This window comes from Semicossyphus pulcher, unplaced genomic scaffold (genome assembly GCF_022749685.1).
Source record: "Semicossyphus pulcher isolate SPU_LCO1_2020_fin unplaced genomic scaffold, fSemPul1.0.p SCAF_4, whole genome shotgun sequence".
Taxonomy (NCBI): Eukaryota; Metazoa; Chordata; class Actinopteri; order Labriformes; family Labridae; genus Semicossyphus; species Semicossyphus pulcher.
In genome coordinates, this window is record NW_027211715.1 from 29,527,836 (window position 1) to 29,544,620 (window position 16,785).

Consider the following 16,785-nt stretch of genomic DNA (forward strand, 5'->3'; position numbering starts at 1 on the left):
CAAATACAAGTTTTCTGTGAACACACAAGCAACATGTGTGAAATGAGATAAGTAATAAAGTAAAAAAAAGACTTTATTGACTCTTTCTTGGTTTCATATTTGTCTGTTATTCCTCCATCTCAGAAATCCATGTCACATTGTGGCTATAAGTGGAGAAACAACGAAGGATTAAAGGATAATATAGATTGAAAAATAGGATTTACTGTACTATATGTCCAAACTGTTTCATTGGACCGCACTGCACACACGTCTGTAGCCCAGCACGCTGCTAACCTACATTTACAGCTGGTTTAGACTAAGAGTCCGTGAGGAGTTTTAACATCAAGCTCTCATGAAGGAAAATGGAACAGAAGCAGTCACATTAACTCCCTCCACTCTGAAGTAGAAAATCACTCACAAACACCAAACACACAAACAAAAGCACTTTCTTGCTATTTGTCAGCCCCCTCTCTGTACAGTATATTTCATCATGGCGTGGCAAAGCACAGCTAACACGCCATGCGAGTGCTTTCTCTTGTTCAGTGGCTCTCGCTGCCTCTCCCCGTGACAGACTCAAGTGCTTCAATTTTTCCTCTTGCTCGGAGAAAGTGACTGCACGAAACCTTTTGAAGTCCAAAGGCTATCAGATAGAGAAAGAGCCGGAGCTGAGGCGACTGAGTCGACCCTGAAAGGGGATCATAGGATCGCTAAAATGGAGCAAAAAACCTCTGAGAAAGTTGGGTTCAGGCAGACAGCTTGAGGGCTGCTGGTCTGTTCTCTGCACCGTGTGTCCAACACACACTTGCAGAAAGAGGTTCTACTGAAGCCGCCACATATTCACTCTCCCTGAAGTCAAACTGCTCAGATTAAAAACACCTGCGAACTCTGATTACAAGTCCTTCACTGGACCGCAGGTAACACTTTTAGAGTTTCTCAGATACCAATAATAGTATTGGAAATGGCTCAAAGGACACCAGACAAAGCACTGATCCTATACCATAATAGATTAGCTACTCAAAAAATGTCTTCTTCTCCCACACAGTCGCCTCCACCACAATTATTTATTCTATGGTGTCAACTAGAGACTATTTCCTGCTGCCAGCAGGGAGTGTAATGTTAGTCGAAGCAAAAAAAAAGGTAAAAAATGCTTTAGGTTATTTCCAATCACACACTTTTAGGATTTTTTTCTTATGTGTTATTTAAAGTTGATATAAAGTAAAAACACAAATTAAGCAGTGTGATAAAAATCCGACTCGTCAGCGGACACAGGATGTTGGTTGGCTGGCTGGCTGGCTCTGATCCCATTGATCCCAAACTGGGGAATTGTGGCGTTACAGCAGCAGGTTATCAAAGCAAACACAGCACAAGAGAAAATTAATACACAGTAAAAATAACCCTAACACTAGAAGAGTTAGAAAGGCCGTGAGCCGAGCTGCTGCTAACGTTAGCTGAGCTTGTGTTTTTGGTTGGGATTTAAGTGTACTGCACCAGGCCATACAACAGTATCCATCATATTACTTCTGCACAGGGTTAGTATAGCTTTTAGCTGTTAAACAAGACTAATAATAGTATTGTGTATATTTTTTAATTGCACTTTATCAGACAGGTTCTATACACTAATAATTTCCTCACAATTGATGAGGCAGGAGACTGTAGCCTTTTTCATCCATGCTGCAGCTTTGTTGTATGCAATATATAAACATTGTTGTATACAATCTAATGCACACACACACAGGTGACTAAAAACTCTCACCAACAGTCTCACCTCACTAAAACCCCAGATCCACTAAGTCAGCCGCAAAGAACAGACCAAGACAGGCCAGCATATTAAACACCTCATTCTTTCTGTCACAAGGTGCACTTGAACACGCCACCAAAGCTCCGGCGTGCAAAGCAATGCATTAAAACATTACTTTTTGATGGTAAAATTCGCTTGAATAAAATTTGAATTGCCTTGCCTTGTTGTCTCGGTAAAGTGGATTATCAAAGTTTTGACATGTTTTCTCACCATCGTTTTCATCCCTTGCGAGCTACTGTGCCCAGTTTTTTGGGTGTTGTTGTTTTCTGTCTTGAAATCTGAACTCGAGAGAATCTGTCCCCGAGTCACTGTAGTGTTTTATTAAAGCCATGCAGACACAACACGGCTTTAACTTTCTTTGAGTCGTAAAGTAATGTTGCTTTTTGTATCGTTTGTCTCCACAGCAAAGAAGACATGTGCGACCACGGACTTCGCCTGCAAGAATGGACAGTGTGTCCCCGCTAGGTGGCGCTGTGACGGGGAGCCAGAGTGTGCAGACGGATCAGACGAGGCTGATGCAATCTGCAGTAAGTAGCCGCACATACTAACACACACACACACACACACACACACACACACACACTCTGACAGGCGCACAACCACAGACCAACAATGCCACAATAACGCACACAGACAGGGGGAAGGTCATGAACACAGTCAGGTAGGTCACACACATCTGTTGTGTCTGACAACGCTTTACTAGCTTCAAGTGTGTGTGTGTGTTTGTATTAGTGTCATGTTTGTGTGTTGAAGGCTACAAAAAGTCACGTATACACTCCAGCGTGATGCAACTACTTCTGTCTCTTTAACAATCATGTAATGTTCGTTTAGACTACTCGACCGTCACACACACGCGCACACACACACACACACACACACGCACACATATTTTCCTTCGGTATAAAGCGCTCCCAAGGTTGCTCTGCCACAGCATGTCACATTTTGCTTCTCTCCGACTGCAGTGCCAACCTTCGCTTTCTTGCACAGAAAATAACTTTCAGTGGTCCCTTTTTTTATTGGCTGAAACACACTGGACACTGAAGCTCCGGAGGGGCAGGCGCTCCCAGTCACAGATCAGCAATCAACATGATTTCAATTTAACATTGTTAGTGACATGCAATGATCAAAATGTGTCATTTTAACCAAATTCTTATGAAATAATGTTGCCTACTGTACTTTTAAATAATTTGCTACTGCTCATGTCCGGAGTTATTGGAGTAAACTCTGGATGTAAATATATAAAAATATATTCTGCAGGGGACGATGCAACCAATTTAGCAAAAAAAAAAAAATACCTTGACCTGTTTATCTGTTGTCTTAGATGTTTTATAATGGATAAAAAGAAAACAAACATACGCCACACCTTGTAGTAAGTCGCAAAGGTTGTTGCATTAAGTTTTTCATACTCCATTTGACCTGCAGCGCGTATGGTGGTCTGTAAACATCAGCAGAGTTAAACGCAGGAGGAGCAGAATCCAGACCGACCATGATAATCCTTGACATTTAACAGAAGTTTCAAGAGGGCGGTCTTTACACTTCTGTCTTATCACCAAACTTTCCTCATGGCTCGAACTTAAACGTTAGCTGCTGTTTATTAAGATGATTTTCAAAGAAGTGATCAAAGAGCTGTTTGAAGATCCACAAAGTAATAAGTCTGATTGGGATAGGCCAAGGACGTGTGTGGATGTGTGTGTGCACGCACGCACATGCTTTTAAAGCTGTCCGAGTGTGTGCGCCTGCATACGCGTGTGTAAAAAGCCAGTCAATGCCTGTATTTTGTATTCATCACAAGGTGAATCTGTAAGTCATTTCATCAGATTAGTGGACTTGTGGTTTAGACTCATTACATCTAATCAAGGTCAGACGCTGTGAGGGCTTCTCCAACTGTCGATTGATCCTCACAGCTGTGTGTGTGCACAAGCGTGTGCGTGCTTGTGCAGGCTTTCATCAGACGTGTGTGTGTGCATTAGTTCAATTAGTTAAAAGCATCACTATTGAGGTCTATAATAAAACATATGATGTTGATAAGGCAATGGGGAGAATTTAAAGGGACAGCTACATTATAATATGATATAATAAAAAGGAAGCACACCAGCAGATGATCTCCCATAGGTGCAGTGACTCTTCATGCCCTGTCTGAAAGCATCTGCGCTCATCATGATGTAAAGATGGACGCACAGGAAACGCTGTCGTTGATATCGCACATCCGACTGTAAATCTTTCTCTTGTTATCTCCCTACACCCTCTGAACCTCTCTCTCGAAGCCTCACGTCTTGCACCACCTCCTCTTCAGTGTCCTCCTGCTCCTTCCTGCTGTACATCCTCTGCTTTCTGATCTGAGTTCAGTTTAAGTAATGCCTTTGATTGGATTGATTTCCCTGGGAGGGAATCGATGTGCTGATCCCAGAGACCTCTGGTTGACTGCTGATTAACTATGGACCTCTGATGACGCCTCTGCACACACACACACACACACACACACACACATGCGTGCCTCAGGAGCTGTCTGTAATTACACATCTGAAAATGAATCTGGGCCTTCAGGGGATTCTGGAGAAAATGCTCGATCAGATGGTTAATGCATGAAAGAGTGTTTGAGTCTGCACACAATGTTCTGCTCTGATCTCTAGAGCCGACTTCACCCATCAGTGATAGATGTGGCAGCATCATTAGTTATATTAGAGGTATCATTAAGTCACTAGATTGCAGTAATTTATGGAAATAAACAAGTCAACAAGGAATTACAGCCTCACTTCAGAAAAATGAAAGGGACTAATTTTTACATGTTTCGTCATGTTTCATGTTTTGTGTTTGGATCTTTGTGACTGCTGGATGTTTCCTGTTTCACACTGATGATATAGAACTATAAACCATTTAAAACGTTAAAATTACGTATATTCCTTTCATTCTTTTGAGAAGAGTATTTTACCTGCATGTGGTTTTATTGATTTTTAATTTTCCACTCTATAAACGAGGGGTGGGACAAAATACCAGGGCGGCAGTACATAATCCTGACTCCTGAGTTGTGCGATACAATTATCAATAGGCGATTTTGACTCACCACGTCACTACTTCATGATTCCTCGTGGTGGCGCTCATGACATGAATGAGGGTAACATGAATGGAAATGAATTGGCCGGAGGAGACGTTAATCAGATATCGTTTTTGTATCGTTAAATGATTCTCTTGCAATATATCAGTTATCTCAGAATCGCTGTATCATGATATTATCGTTGTCCTGGGCCATGTATCGCGTATCGTATTGTATCATGAGTTACCCTGCGATTTCCACCCCTGCTATAAACAGTCTCATAAAGTTCAAGAGACTTGTAACCGTAACAAAAACGCCGCTATAATTCCTCCTGTAAGCTTTCCTAAAAAAAATTAAATTTGCAAATTTAGAATAATAATAAAAGATTCTCTTATTTTAGGAATATGTTAAATTTTGATACGTTTTTAGCACAGGAACTTATGTAAGTTGTGTTGAAGATTTTGGCTATAGCTGAAGAAGCAGCTTTTTGCTCTTGGCGGGCTGTTGTTTACTTCCGCTTTCCAAAACCGGAAACAGCTGCCTGGCGAAACATAAATTTTATCGGCTCTGTACTACGTACTACTGCCGAACGCAGTATGGAATATGTAGTTTGTGGTATTTAGTATATATTATGCGATTTCGCCACAAAGACAGACAGCCTTTCATGCTCACATTTAAACCTTCAGGCAATTTCAGTTTCACCAATGAACCTAACGAGCATGTCTTTGGACTGTGGGAGGAAGCCGGAGTACCCGGAGAGAACCCGCACATGCATGGGGAGAACATGCAAACCCCACACAGGCCGGCCCACTACGTCTGAACCGGGATTCAAACCAGGAACCCTCTAGCTGTGAGGTGACAGCGCTAACCGCTGCACCACTGTGCAGCCCTAAAACCTTTTATTGATTATATTATTATAAAAAATGCAAATATGTAAGCTCTATTAAGTTGTTGCAAATTAGGACACGTGTTTTACGTTTCACTTTCCACAGTTTCACCCCCTCTAATGTAGATAATACAGATGAAGCAAATTAATATTCATGCATCAGTGAACGGTTCATTTTAAGGGCGCTTTTCCACATACCATGTCGAGGTTACATAACGTGCTGCGCGGGGGGGTATCACTGTTTGTAATCCATGCAGCAAACTTCAAAGCTGTGATTTTCTGGTGTCTAGACATCACAAAGTCAGCATCCATTTCCTGTGAGTGGCATCAGCAACATCCTGTCGTTTGACAATCAGCGCTGATTAGAAGAGCTGCTGAGACGCTCTCGAGCATCATTCAAACTCCACCTCTGTGTGTGTGTGTGTGTGTGTGTGTGTGCACTGTTTCAGCTCTGTGGCTTCATATCAACACTCCTGGGATTAAAATGAGCCCTTCTCGCCACCCGAGTGTCTGTGTGCAGATAAAGGTTATTGAATTGCAACATCAGACACTCATAACCTTTGCAGTCCCCCGCCGCTCTGAGTGATGCTTGAACATTTTGGATATGGAGAGCAAACTGTTAGAGAGCCCTTAAGCTTTGTATTATTTGGAGGATATGGAGGATATTATATATTCATAACATAAAAGTCTTGTATCAACGTAAGTAATCTAATCATTACGATCCACTCAGGCGTATTTCACACTCGGAGGCGTGCTGACAAAGGCTCGGCTGGAAAGCCTCTAAAGTCATTGTGAAACATAACGAGGAACAAAAGACAAACACAAATGAGAAGTTTGATAACTTTAGAAGTGAAGTAATCTCAAGTCACACATCACGGGAAGAGGGAGAAGCACATTGAGAGAAAATAATGGTCTTACTATTCCCTCTGGCTCTCTAGATTTTCATTTATTCAAAAGAAAAGGGGCCATTTGTGGCTTTGAAATGGGCGCCGGTAATTATTTCATTGATGTAAAACTTCATTACTCCACAAACGTATCTTTTTACGTCCAGGGCCCTGAACTCAGCACCTCCACACTCTGAAAAACACTCTTTAAAAGTCGGACGTCGTCAAAGCGGTCCGAAACACGTCGATAAGAGCTGGTGTGTTTTGTGCTCTTTACTGATCGTCTGATGAGATCTCTTCAACAACTTACTCGAACACCTCGAGTCATTAAAACGGCCGTGATTTCAAACTTTGCTTCTGATTTAATTCCATGTGATGAAACTCATTCATCTAAAGACACAAGCTGTCAAAGCAAAGCCTCCCGTCACAGCACGACTTCTCTCCCACTTTTTCCAGCCTTGATTCAAAGAGCTCATATCGACTCGCTACTGACAGGCCCTATTTCTTTTTCATATGCTAATTAAAGCAGCGCTGAGGAGAAAAACTGTGGCAGAGATATGGGAAGTGGACTGTAAGAAAGTCGGAGTAGAACTAATACTAGCTTTGGTGCTGTGAAGTCAAACAGGTATGCATCTTCTTCATTGCTGAGCCTCATTTATGTTTATAAAGGGAGGAGGAAACAACGTGATTACAGGATGTTGATGTTGAGGGTAATGCTGATGACTGTGGTTGCTCTTTGGCATCATACAGTCACCTGCGTCAGACATTAAAGGCAATAGTTTGGACAGCGTTGGTCAGTCTGTCTGCTTGATGCAGAGTAAAAGCTGTTTAAAAAAAGGTACTATATTTCTATATTTGTTGTGAGCTCATGGTTGTGGGTCCCAGTGCGCTGCTCCAGAAGGTTGGAGATCCACTCCTCTCCATTGACGGCTGCTCCATCTCTCCATCCCCCAAAGTCTGCAACCTCATCCTAGACTCAACCCTCTCTTTCCAGGCTCACATCAAATCGGTCACCAGATCTGCTTTTTACCACCTCCGTAACATTTCCAGACTCCGGCCATCACTCTCTGACGGTGCAGACGGTGCGTTCTGCTGTCAGAAGCTGTCACTTTTTCTGCCGTGATCTCACAATTAAGAAATCAGTAACCTCGAGTGTCACCATGTCTGTTGTTTACATCCTGCGGTTCATACGGCCTGAGCTCTCTGGTGTGCTCTCTAGAGGTATTCCTCCAGTAACATGTGTAGTGCATAGACAAGTCTGTGAACAATTTAATTCATGACGCAGCTGCATGGGTATGCGACGCAAGGTTCAAAAGCAAGTATATCTCCGGCTTCACACGCTTATTTTAAACCCAGCTTTGGTCTTTTCCCACAAACAAAAAGGATGTGAAGTTGCCCAAACCTAACCAAACTGTGACTACTTCATAAGGTTAACCATGTTTTACACGTGTTTGTGTGTTACGGTTCACTGATACTCTCCAACAGTCATACATGTCGTTATGGGGGAAATTAGTAGTCTGTTTTCTAGTTATAATAGAAGGTGAGAGAGAGAGGAGGCGTTCAAAGTCATTCGATATAAAAGCTTCCAAAACCTCGACTTTAAGCTCTTTATGGCATGATGACCCATTGCACGCGTTGCATGGTAAACTCTGCTGTATATTTGTACGTTTGTATGTGAAAGTTATTAATTTAATCAAAGACAAAGCAGATGTTTGACACCATAGGCCAGCGCTGGATTATGGTCTGACATTCTTTTGTAACAATAAAGTTGAGACTTGAACTTGTAACACCCTTCCCCCTTCATCTCTCTCTGTGTCCCTGCTGCCATCAGTTCCACCTGCTCAGGTGCACTGAGCTGGGTTTTCCTTGTCTGTGTCTGCGGAGACAAAAGTCAGGTCAGCGTATTATGGCACGGAAGCTGGAGGAGGTGCTGGTTAATTATTTTGGAATATGAGCGAGAAGGATTCGGTGAGTTGCATTGTTGGACGGCTTCAATTTCATGCTTGAGGCAGCGGCGGTGCCGGTAGTAATTTCCCAGGTGGCTCTCTGTCTCTCTCTCTTTCTCTCTCTCGCCCTGTTTCTGTACCTGTGTCTCTCATTCAGTTAAGTGACCACACCATCAAAAGACACGCGTGTAGTTTCACCAACACATAAAAACAGAAGCACAAAAAAAATCTGAAACCAAAAAAAGACTCCGTCCTCTTGAGTTGTGTGTGTGTGTGTTGAGTGTATTAAGTGTGTGCGTGCCTGGAGTGTATGAGTAAGCATTCTGAGGTCACTGAGAGCGTCTACTTCAGAGCTAAGAGTCGTCTAATTTGTCTCTCGACTCTCCGACATGTTCTTCTAATGGAAAGCGTCTGTTGCCCTGAGCTGACTTTCACTCTCTGGCCATGATACACACACACACACTGGCACATACTTCACAGACCCAAACACACACGTATCGACCTTCCTCAGTTCTACCCTAGTGGATAAAAATAATGTGAATAACTGGTCAAATAACACGAAGCACTTTATCTGCTTGCTGTGCTCAACAGTCAAGTTCAAAATGATTTTAATAGCCTAAAAGTTCAATTTGAACTCAGACTTTGTTCAGGCGCTCAGTTAGTGCTCAATAATACAAGAAGGAACATACAGAATATGTTGTGGCTGACTCCAGGCAAGTCACTTTTGGAGTTAAACAAAACTATTTCAAAATAAAGCTCAATTTACTAGATTTTTATGCAGCTCTTTAAACTGTACCACACAGTCTTCATGAGCAGATTTTTCTGATTGTCATGCAAATTGATGCTCTGTAGCTTAATTTCCATGACAGTCTTTAGATCAGTCTGTGTTGACTTGTGTAGTTTATTCTAGACAATTTAAGGACCTGGGATATTGTTAAAAAAGAAAGTAAGGGATTCACCCTTGAGGTAATAGCTGTGTCCCAATTCGGAGGCTGCATCCTTCGAATGCATTAGAGCTGTGCGTTGTCCCATGTCAAAGGCTCCTTCAGATGCAGTCAACTAATGCGTCCTCCTCTTCCCGGGCTACAAAGGATCCATCGAGGGCATCGTTCAGGGCCCAACGTACCCCGAGATTTATTTAGCACCAGTTCAAACGATGGCGGACTCTGAAGCGGTGGAAAAATTCACTTTGAAACGTTTTTGGTTTGACTCAATCGAATAGCGAGCGACACAAATGTTAAAAAAGTGAAAGGGGCCTTGAAACTTCAAATTACCTCTAAAATGATAGATTAAGTTACGTGACATGTTAGCTAGTTAACCCACTAGCCACTGTTGCTAGGCGACAGGGGCGGCGTTTGGTGACGCAAGGTTAAGGGCGAGAACAGGTGACGCAAACAGGAAATCTTCCGTAGACCAGACCGTCTCATTTCACCCGGCTTTAGCGGTCTACACAGGCTGCGAATGACTCATCCTTCGTAGGATGCAGCCCCTGAATTGAGACACAGATATTAAATACTTTGCTTTGTTTATGTTAAGTTTAGATTCTGTTCAGGGTTAAAAGAAACCAACCTCGACTTTTTTTGGTGGCAGGAAGGTAAATGCATTGTCTAGTGTTCAGATCCATCCATCTACCCAGCTCCAGAGGAGTTTGTTTTGCAGCATAGAAACTTCACAGCTTTATTCTTCCTACAACACGACAAAGAAACGTTGACAGTTTGACACATTTGAACACAGAACCGATACCGCCATTGTTCTGATGTCTGCCGTTGCGATGCCTCCCATCCCAGTTCAAGTCTCTAGACGGTCTCATCTGTGGGTGTGTGTGTGTGTGTGTGAATATTACAAGACTCATTACTCACAATAATTTAAATATCACCTAAGAACTTCCTGGCAGAGAAAGAAAAACTTTAAAGGTCATCTCTCTCTCTCTCTCTCTCTCTCCTCATTGTCCGCCCATCATCTCAGGCCCTCGTGTGCATTGTTCTGCTTATCTTGCTGTATCTGTTAGCATCTCATTAACCACACATGCCTTTACCTTGATTTATGTCAGTAATAAGTTAAAGTGTATTGATCCCTAAAGGAAGATACAGAACAGCAACCTGACCACAACGCACACCTAGAGGAAAACCGATGACATTCAGAAACATCGCGTTTTAGCTGCTGGAGATTCTGCATTAATGATGCACAGGAAGCTAAATGACAGACGAAATAAATCACACATGAAACAACTGTAAGTGGTTACTTTGGATTTAACTCCAAAGTTACACAGAATAAAATCTATTTCTTTCACTTTAACAGTTTTAATGAACCCGCTCCAGATACTCCAGGCAGAGCTTCTTATACATCACCTCATAATTGAGTATTAGCTTGATTCCTGGAAAGTAAACAATTAATATTAAGTTGAATCTAATGACCGCCTCTGAATGTAAATGTTTAAACAAACTTTATTAAACAGAGATTGTAGTAACATGCTGTTAAACTGATGAAGCATTGGGGAAACATGTCTGTTACACCTAATAACAGAGGGCAGTTAAACGCCCGTGTTGTGGCCGTGTGCAGTTGGACAAACAGCTGTTTACAGCAGCCCCGCTCACTTGTTTACGCTGCACACGGAAATCAAACAGAGAAAACCACCTACGCAGCAACAGCCACCGTGTGATTTTTTCATCAATCCCGTTCCGCTGTTCAATTAGTGACCCGTGCTCTCGGCCGGGTCCGATTGATTAGTGGTCAATATGTTTTTGCTCTCAGAGGGCGTCTTGCCGAGCCGCAGCGGCCCGACGTGAAGGCTTCTGCCAGTGTTTTTGACATGTTTGTGGACGCCTACACATTATTACAATTATGTTTCCTTTCTTCTTAAGTCTTCATTTAGCCAGGATGGGCGGGAAAAATGCAGCTCTTTGTTCATTTATCTTCTCTTCATGCATCCTCTGCAAAGGCAGTCCCATGTTTTAACAGCAGATCATAGATATGGTATCCAAGCAGACTACACAGAGAGCACAGAGACAAACTGACGTACAAAGATATATTTATTTAAACATAAACATGCCTTTTAAAAGATCAACATAGGCGTCCTACACCTTGCTAAATAAACACATACAAATATTAGGTTACGGTAAAACGGACTCTCAGCGCTCTGAGCGAGCTGTGCTGTGACAGGTATAAAAACATCTTTTTAAAGAATCAACAGACATGTACCTGTCTGTTATGCTGGGTGTAAGAATCTCTCTGGCCTGCAGGGTTGTTGTATTAGCTCTATTCAGCTCGTTTCAGCTCGTTTCAGCTAGACTTAAGTTAAAGCTTAACGTATAAAGTGAGGCTGTGTGCATTCAAAGATGCGCCTTTACCAAGAGAGTGCGTGCAAGGACATATGAGAACACGTGAGAGCTCGTCAGAGAGCCGCCGTAGTGCTGTTTTTTTAACGTTGAATATTAATTTTAATAACCGAATATCCGTTTTCCATTACAATTAGGTTATATATTCCAATTTAGAATACTCGTTGACAGCTCTAGTTTACAGTTTTCAGGAAGACTGAAGCCAGGCATAAGAACAGGTAGAACCAATTGTTAATCATATGCTAGATGCATATCGGGTAGATGCAGCGTGGCCTTGGAAAGAAGTTATTTGAACCTATTGCTGAGTCACTGAAAGTGTTGAGAGATAATGGAATAGAATAAATTTGCACCATAATTAGTTCAGCAGGTTTAAGTATAAAGCTTCCTTTTCTGCTTTTGCTCTGTAATAAAAAAATAAATGAATAAAAAAAAATGATTCATGTTGATGTTCATTTGGGAAATTAGAAATTGTTTTGCTGGACTGAATTAAAATTCTGATGTTTCTGAGACCACTAAACCTGCTAAAGCGTGTCGTGTATCTGAGCCCGCCTGACTTTGCAGCGACTTTGAGAGGAAACATTAAACAGCAAGAGGAAAATAATAAGAGAAAAGTCCATTCAGAAGCTTCCAGAAGTCAACTACTCTCTCCTTAATTTAGCTGCCTGTTTTAATCTTCCCCCCACGCCTTGGTGCCCCGGTAAGTCTTTGAATAAACTGCCACTGAGGAAATAAGCTCAGAGTTCAGCCGTCAAGTTCAAACACTCACTCTGTGCATCCCAAAAATAGAGGCCCCGGCTCTCCTTCTCCTTCTCCCTCTCCGTCGTTTTGTCTGCCTCCTTCTCCTGCAGCCTCTCATTAGCCGAGATGTGGCAGTAGCCACTGGCAGTATTTTTAATGCCCAATGTGTCGTCTACTAAACAACCATTAAGAGAGGCCTGTTGGAAGAAAGTGGCAATTTCCTATGAGAGCGCTGGTGTCGCGCTGTATTTCTTCCCCCTACGGCACTGACAGACCCACAGTCTAGACCGTGCTAATAGTTCCACATTTAACAAGCCCCCTCTTCTCCTTCACACAGCCTTGGGAGAGAGAGAGAGATACAGAGAGAGGGAGTGCAGCGACTCCACTTTAACTTTGCTGCAGCATCTACTTCAGAGCCCCAGAAAAAAAATATTGTACAGATAAGAGACACATGAGAAATCTCAGTGCATGATCTGACTCTGAGGTGTGTTTACTTCCACCTGTTTTTATGCATGTTTTCATTTTTTGCATAAAAACGTCTCCTAAAAATACCTCCCAAAACTTGGAAGAGACTATGGATGAGATGAAAGCGTTGCTGTAACAGAAACGAGAACAACAGTGGTTCTCAACTGGTCTAGCCTCAGGACCCACCTCCACCTCCTTAATGACAAATCGCAACCCACATTTTTTAACCAGTCAAATTTATTTAATTAAAATCCGTGCAGTTTGGACCTGAGATGAAACGAAACATCACAGCATGTAAACACCACAAAACACAACAGTGTAATAGTTGGTGACAAGCAGGTGGCAGTGTATAAGAAGAACATATTCCCTCTACAGTTTATTCAGCAGCCTTTTATCAACAGAAGAGAGCCGGAAACAGTGCAACATAAATGCAACTGCTCAAGTGTCAAGCATGTAAATGTAACTGTAGTTTGGATTACCCAATCTCACACGTCAAAGGGTACCAATATTCTTCAAAATAAAAGCACAGCAAAGACTTTTTTTTTTCCAAGCACGCATCTGTGTGACCAACTGAACACGGCTCTGCGACCCACCAGTTGAGAACCAGAGTTCTAGAAGACCTTTGCGACACGTTTTCGTTCACTGTTACAAATCTCCAAAATGAGGATGCAGCCGCAATCACCACATCCACGAAGAGCAGCCATTCTGCTCTGATGTCACGATCAGGGCAGGAAGCTCAAAGGCTGTTACGGTGTTGTACTGCTGTGTTCCAGGTTGCAAGTTGTATAAACATAAAGGAGCTGACACATCGTTGTTGTTTGACAACTTCCTGATCTATGCGATGAAATAAATGGATAGTGAAAATCCAGAGGGAAATCAGGCCACACTTCAAAGTAAAACAACATATTTAAGAACCAATAAGCTGCTGTTAGCCAACATAACAGCTAACGTTAGCATTGAACCACTGTCTAGCTAGTAGTACTATTTGATAGTAATACCTCTTACAATGGGAAAAGTAAATTCATTCTGATCATTCTGGACAAATTCAGTTAAGCCTGGATGTAAAACCAACCGGACGTTTCCTCCATCAAGCAGGTCTTGTTAGCTATTAATAAGTTGAATGCTGGCATGATCTGTTGTTGGAAGCTTACAGGTTATCAAATACGTCCCCTGATATGTCCCTCTGGAAGTTCTTTATCCATTGTCATGTCATTTGTTGAACATCAGGAATCAGTGAATTCCTGAACACAGCAGTATAACATTATAACAGCTTCCCGAGCTCGGTGTGACATCAGAGGAAAATGGCCGCCTTGTTTGTAGCAGGACCTGTGCCCCTTCTGCTTTTCTGCTTGTCTATCTCCGAGTTGAGTTTAGCCGGTACCGATGAATCAGAGGATCGTTCATTCGCTCAGATTCACACTCAGAATTGTGCGTGGAAGCTCCCAATTGTTTTAATGTCATCATAATTTCTGTACTGTATGAAAATCTTCAACATTTGGACTTCAGAGTCTCTCTCAGTGTTCCCTGTTTATTTTATCCTAATGGTCCTCAGCTGCATGGCTTTCATCTTCCACACTCCTTGTTTGGTTGCTGTCCCGCTACTTTCTCTGTATCTGCTCTCTCTGATCATTTTCTCTCCCTTTAGCTCGACTTTGATCTTTCTCCAGTATACCCCAACCCCCCCTTTCCCCCTTCCTACATCAGGGCTGCCATAATAGGAGATCAGTGTTCCAATGAAAGCCACTAATCAACACTAACCTTCATTTAAAATGTAATCTCATATTAACCACATACGCCCTTTTAGTAAATTGGATTTCACGTCTGAAGGACGAGGGAGGGTTGGAGTAGGAGCTTAAAGGCAGGATGTGGCAGGTCGGCCGTGCCCTCCAAGTCCAAACTCCTCATTTACATTCAGCACCAAGGGGGCGAACAACTTAACCACAGCAAAAGTCAGTCAAAAAGTAACCTGACATTTGGTAAAGGGGACGTTATTATAGCACACCTTTGTCTTTAGAGACAACCATGAATATTTAACATCTGTTTCATTTGTTTATGGTCTAAATTAGCTCCTGCCCCACCCTGACACCGTGCACTCTTTAATCCAATGGATTCCAACAGGAGGTAATGGCGGTATGAGTATGCTTACATCAAATCCTTCTTCCACACATCCTCTTACCTAAAGATCAACCGTCAGTGACACGCAAAGGGACGCATCTGTTGGAGAGTACCAACAACAGGTGCACTGGACAAACACCTGTGAACTGCTGCAATAAGGTTAGGTTTATTAATAGTTTGGGTTCGATTAAATAGGTTTACATTTGTTATGTGAGTTATGTATATGAGATAACTTTAGTAGGTTAATTAAATAAGTCTGACTACTGACTACTAAGGGACTACAGGTTAGCTTCACACACTGGATGCAAACACCAGTCTCCTGGGTGAAAGTCTTAAGACCCATTCATCCACCTGGCCTCCTGCTACGCCGACGCTCTCACTTTTTGTGCTTGGGTTGTCAAAAGTATCCATGTTTGGATCCTTTTTGATGCCATTTCTTTAAAAAAAACAAAGTCTTCATCAGGGTGCTGGTTTAGCTCAGTTGGTAGAGCAGGCGCCCCACGTACAGAGGCTACAGTCCTCGTTGCAGTGATTGCAGCCTCGACTCCCCGTCTGCCGATCATTTGGTGCATGTCATCCCCCACTCTCTCCTCCCCCACTCTCTCCTCCCCATATTTCCTGTCTATCTTCAGTTATCCTATATAATAAAGTGTAAAAGCCCAGAAAATAATCTAAAAAAAAAAAGTTATCTTACATTTTAAATCCAATTGTATCAAGAGATTTTTGACCCAATGCCCCTGCAAACAAAAGAGAGAGAAAGCATCGCTGGTAGAGCAACCTTCAGAGGGAGGAGAGAGAGTGAGTGCCGTTTTCTAGAACAACGCCGTGAATCAGAGAAATAAAATGTTATTTTCTGATTGCACAGGCATCAGCCACTAGAGATCACATACCTAATGATAAATGCTTATATGGGTCAAATGAAGCTGCTTTCCTAGCTGACCTATATGGCCTGTTTTTGTGGAGACAAATAAAGGGCAACATTATCTGAGAATAAGTGAGGTCACATTTAATGTTCCCACCATTGTGCTACGTTTCTTTCCTTGGCTTATACTTGTAGAGAGAGACTCACAACAAAGGTGTTCAACCATTTGGACACAACCCAAACCCAGCCGCTGGCATCTGTCAATAAATGTAACTAAAACTCTATAATGAGATTATTGTATTTTTTCCCGTTTATATTTGTTGTAGCCAATTCTACAAATTTTCCAACCACTCTCCGGGCTTTTCCTCTCATCCCATGGCCTTCCTCAATTTTCACGGACACGACACATCATGCTCCAGTTCTCAGCTTGCGAAGTGAGGATACGCACACTCGTGCATTTACACATATATTACGTGCTGATGCGTACAAATAACCAAACACACACTCTCGGTCATGCATACACAAATGTATGTAAGCGTACAGTTAAAGTTCATTCTGAACACGTGCGAACACAAACCCACTTTAACTCATGCATGCACTAATTATGCCCACTGTAGCGTACATGCTTACACACAGACACACTCAAACGAATTGAATTTACTTGTCCAATGGTAAGTACAGTGAACATACAGTAACATGACATTTCTGCAGGATATGAGAGACTCCACACAATCACACGTGGGTAT

General features: G+C 42.3%; 1 protein-coding gene across 2 annotated transcripts in view; it reads left to right on the forward strand.

The window, feature by feature from the left end:
* Window positions 1–16,785, forward strand: part of lrp8 (low density lipoprotein receptor-related protein 8, apolipoprotein e receptor) — a 215,781-nt gene that overhangs the window by 100,373 nt on the left and 98,623 nt on the right. For both annotated transcript variants that reach the window (XM_069679388.1, XM_069679387.1), the window contains exon 3: window positions 2,182–2,304. In XM_069679388.1, the coding sequence (XP_069535489.1) occupies window positions 2,182–2,304 (123 nt within the window). The remainder of the gene's footprint in view (window positions 1–2,181; window positions 2,305–16,785) is intronic.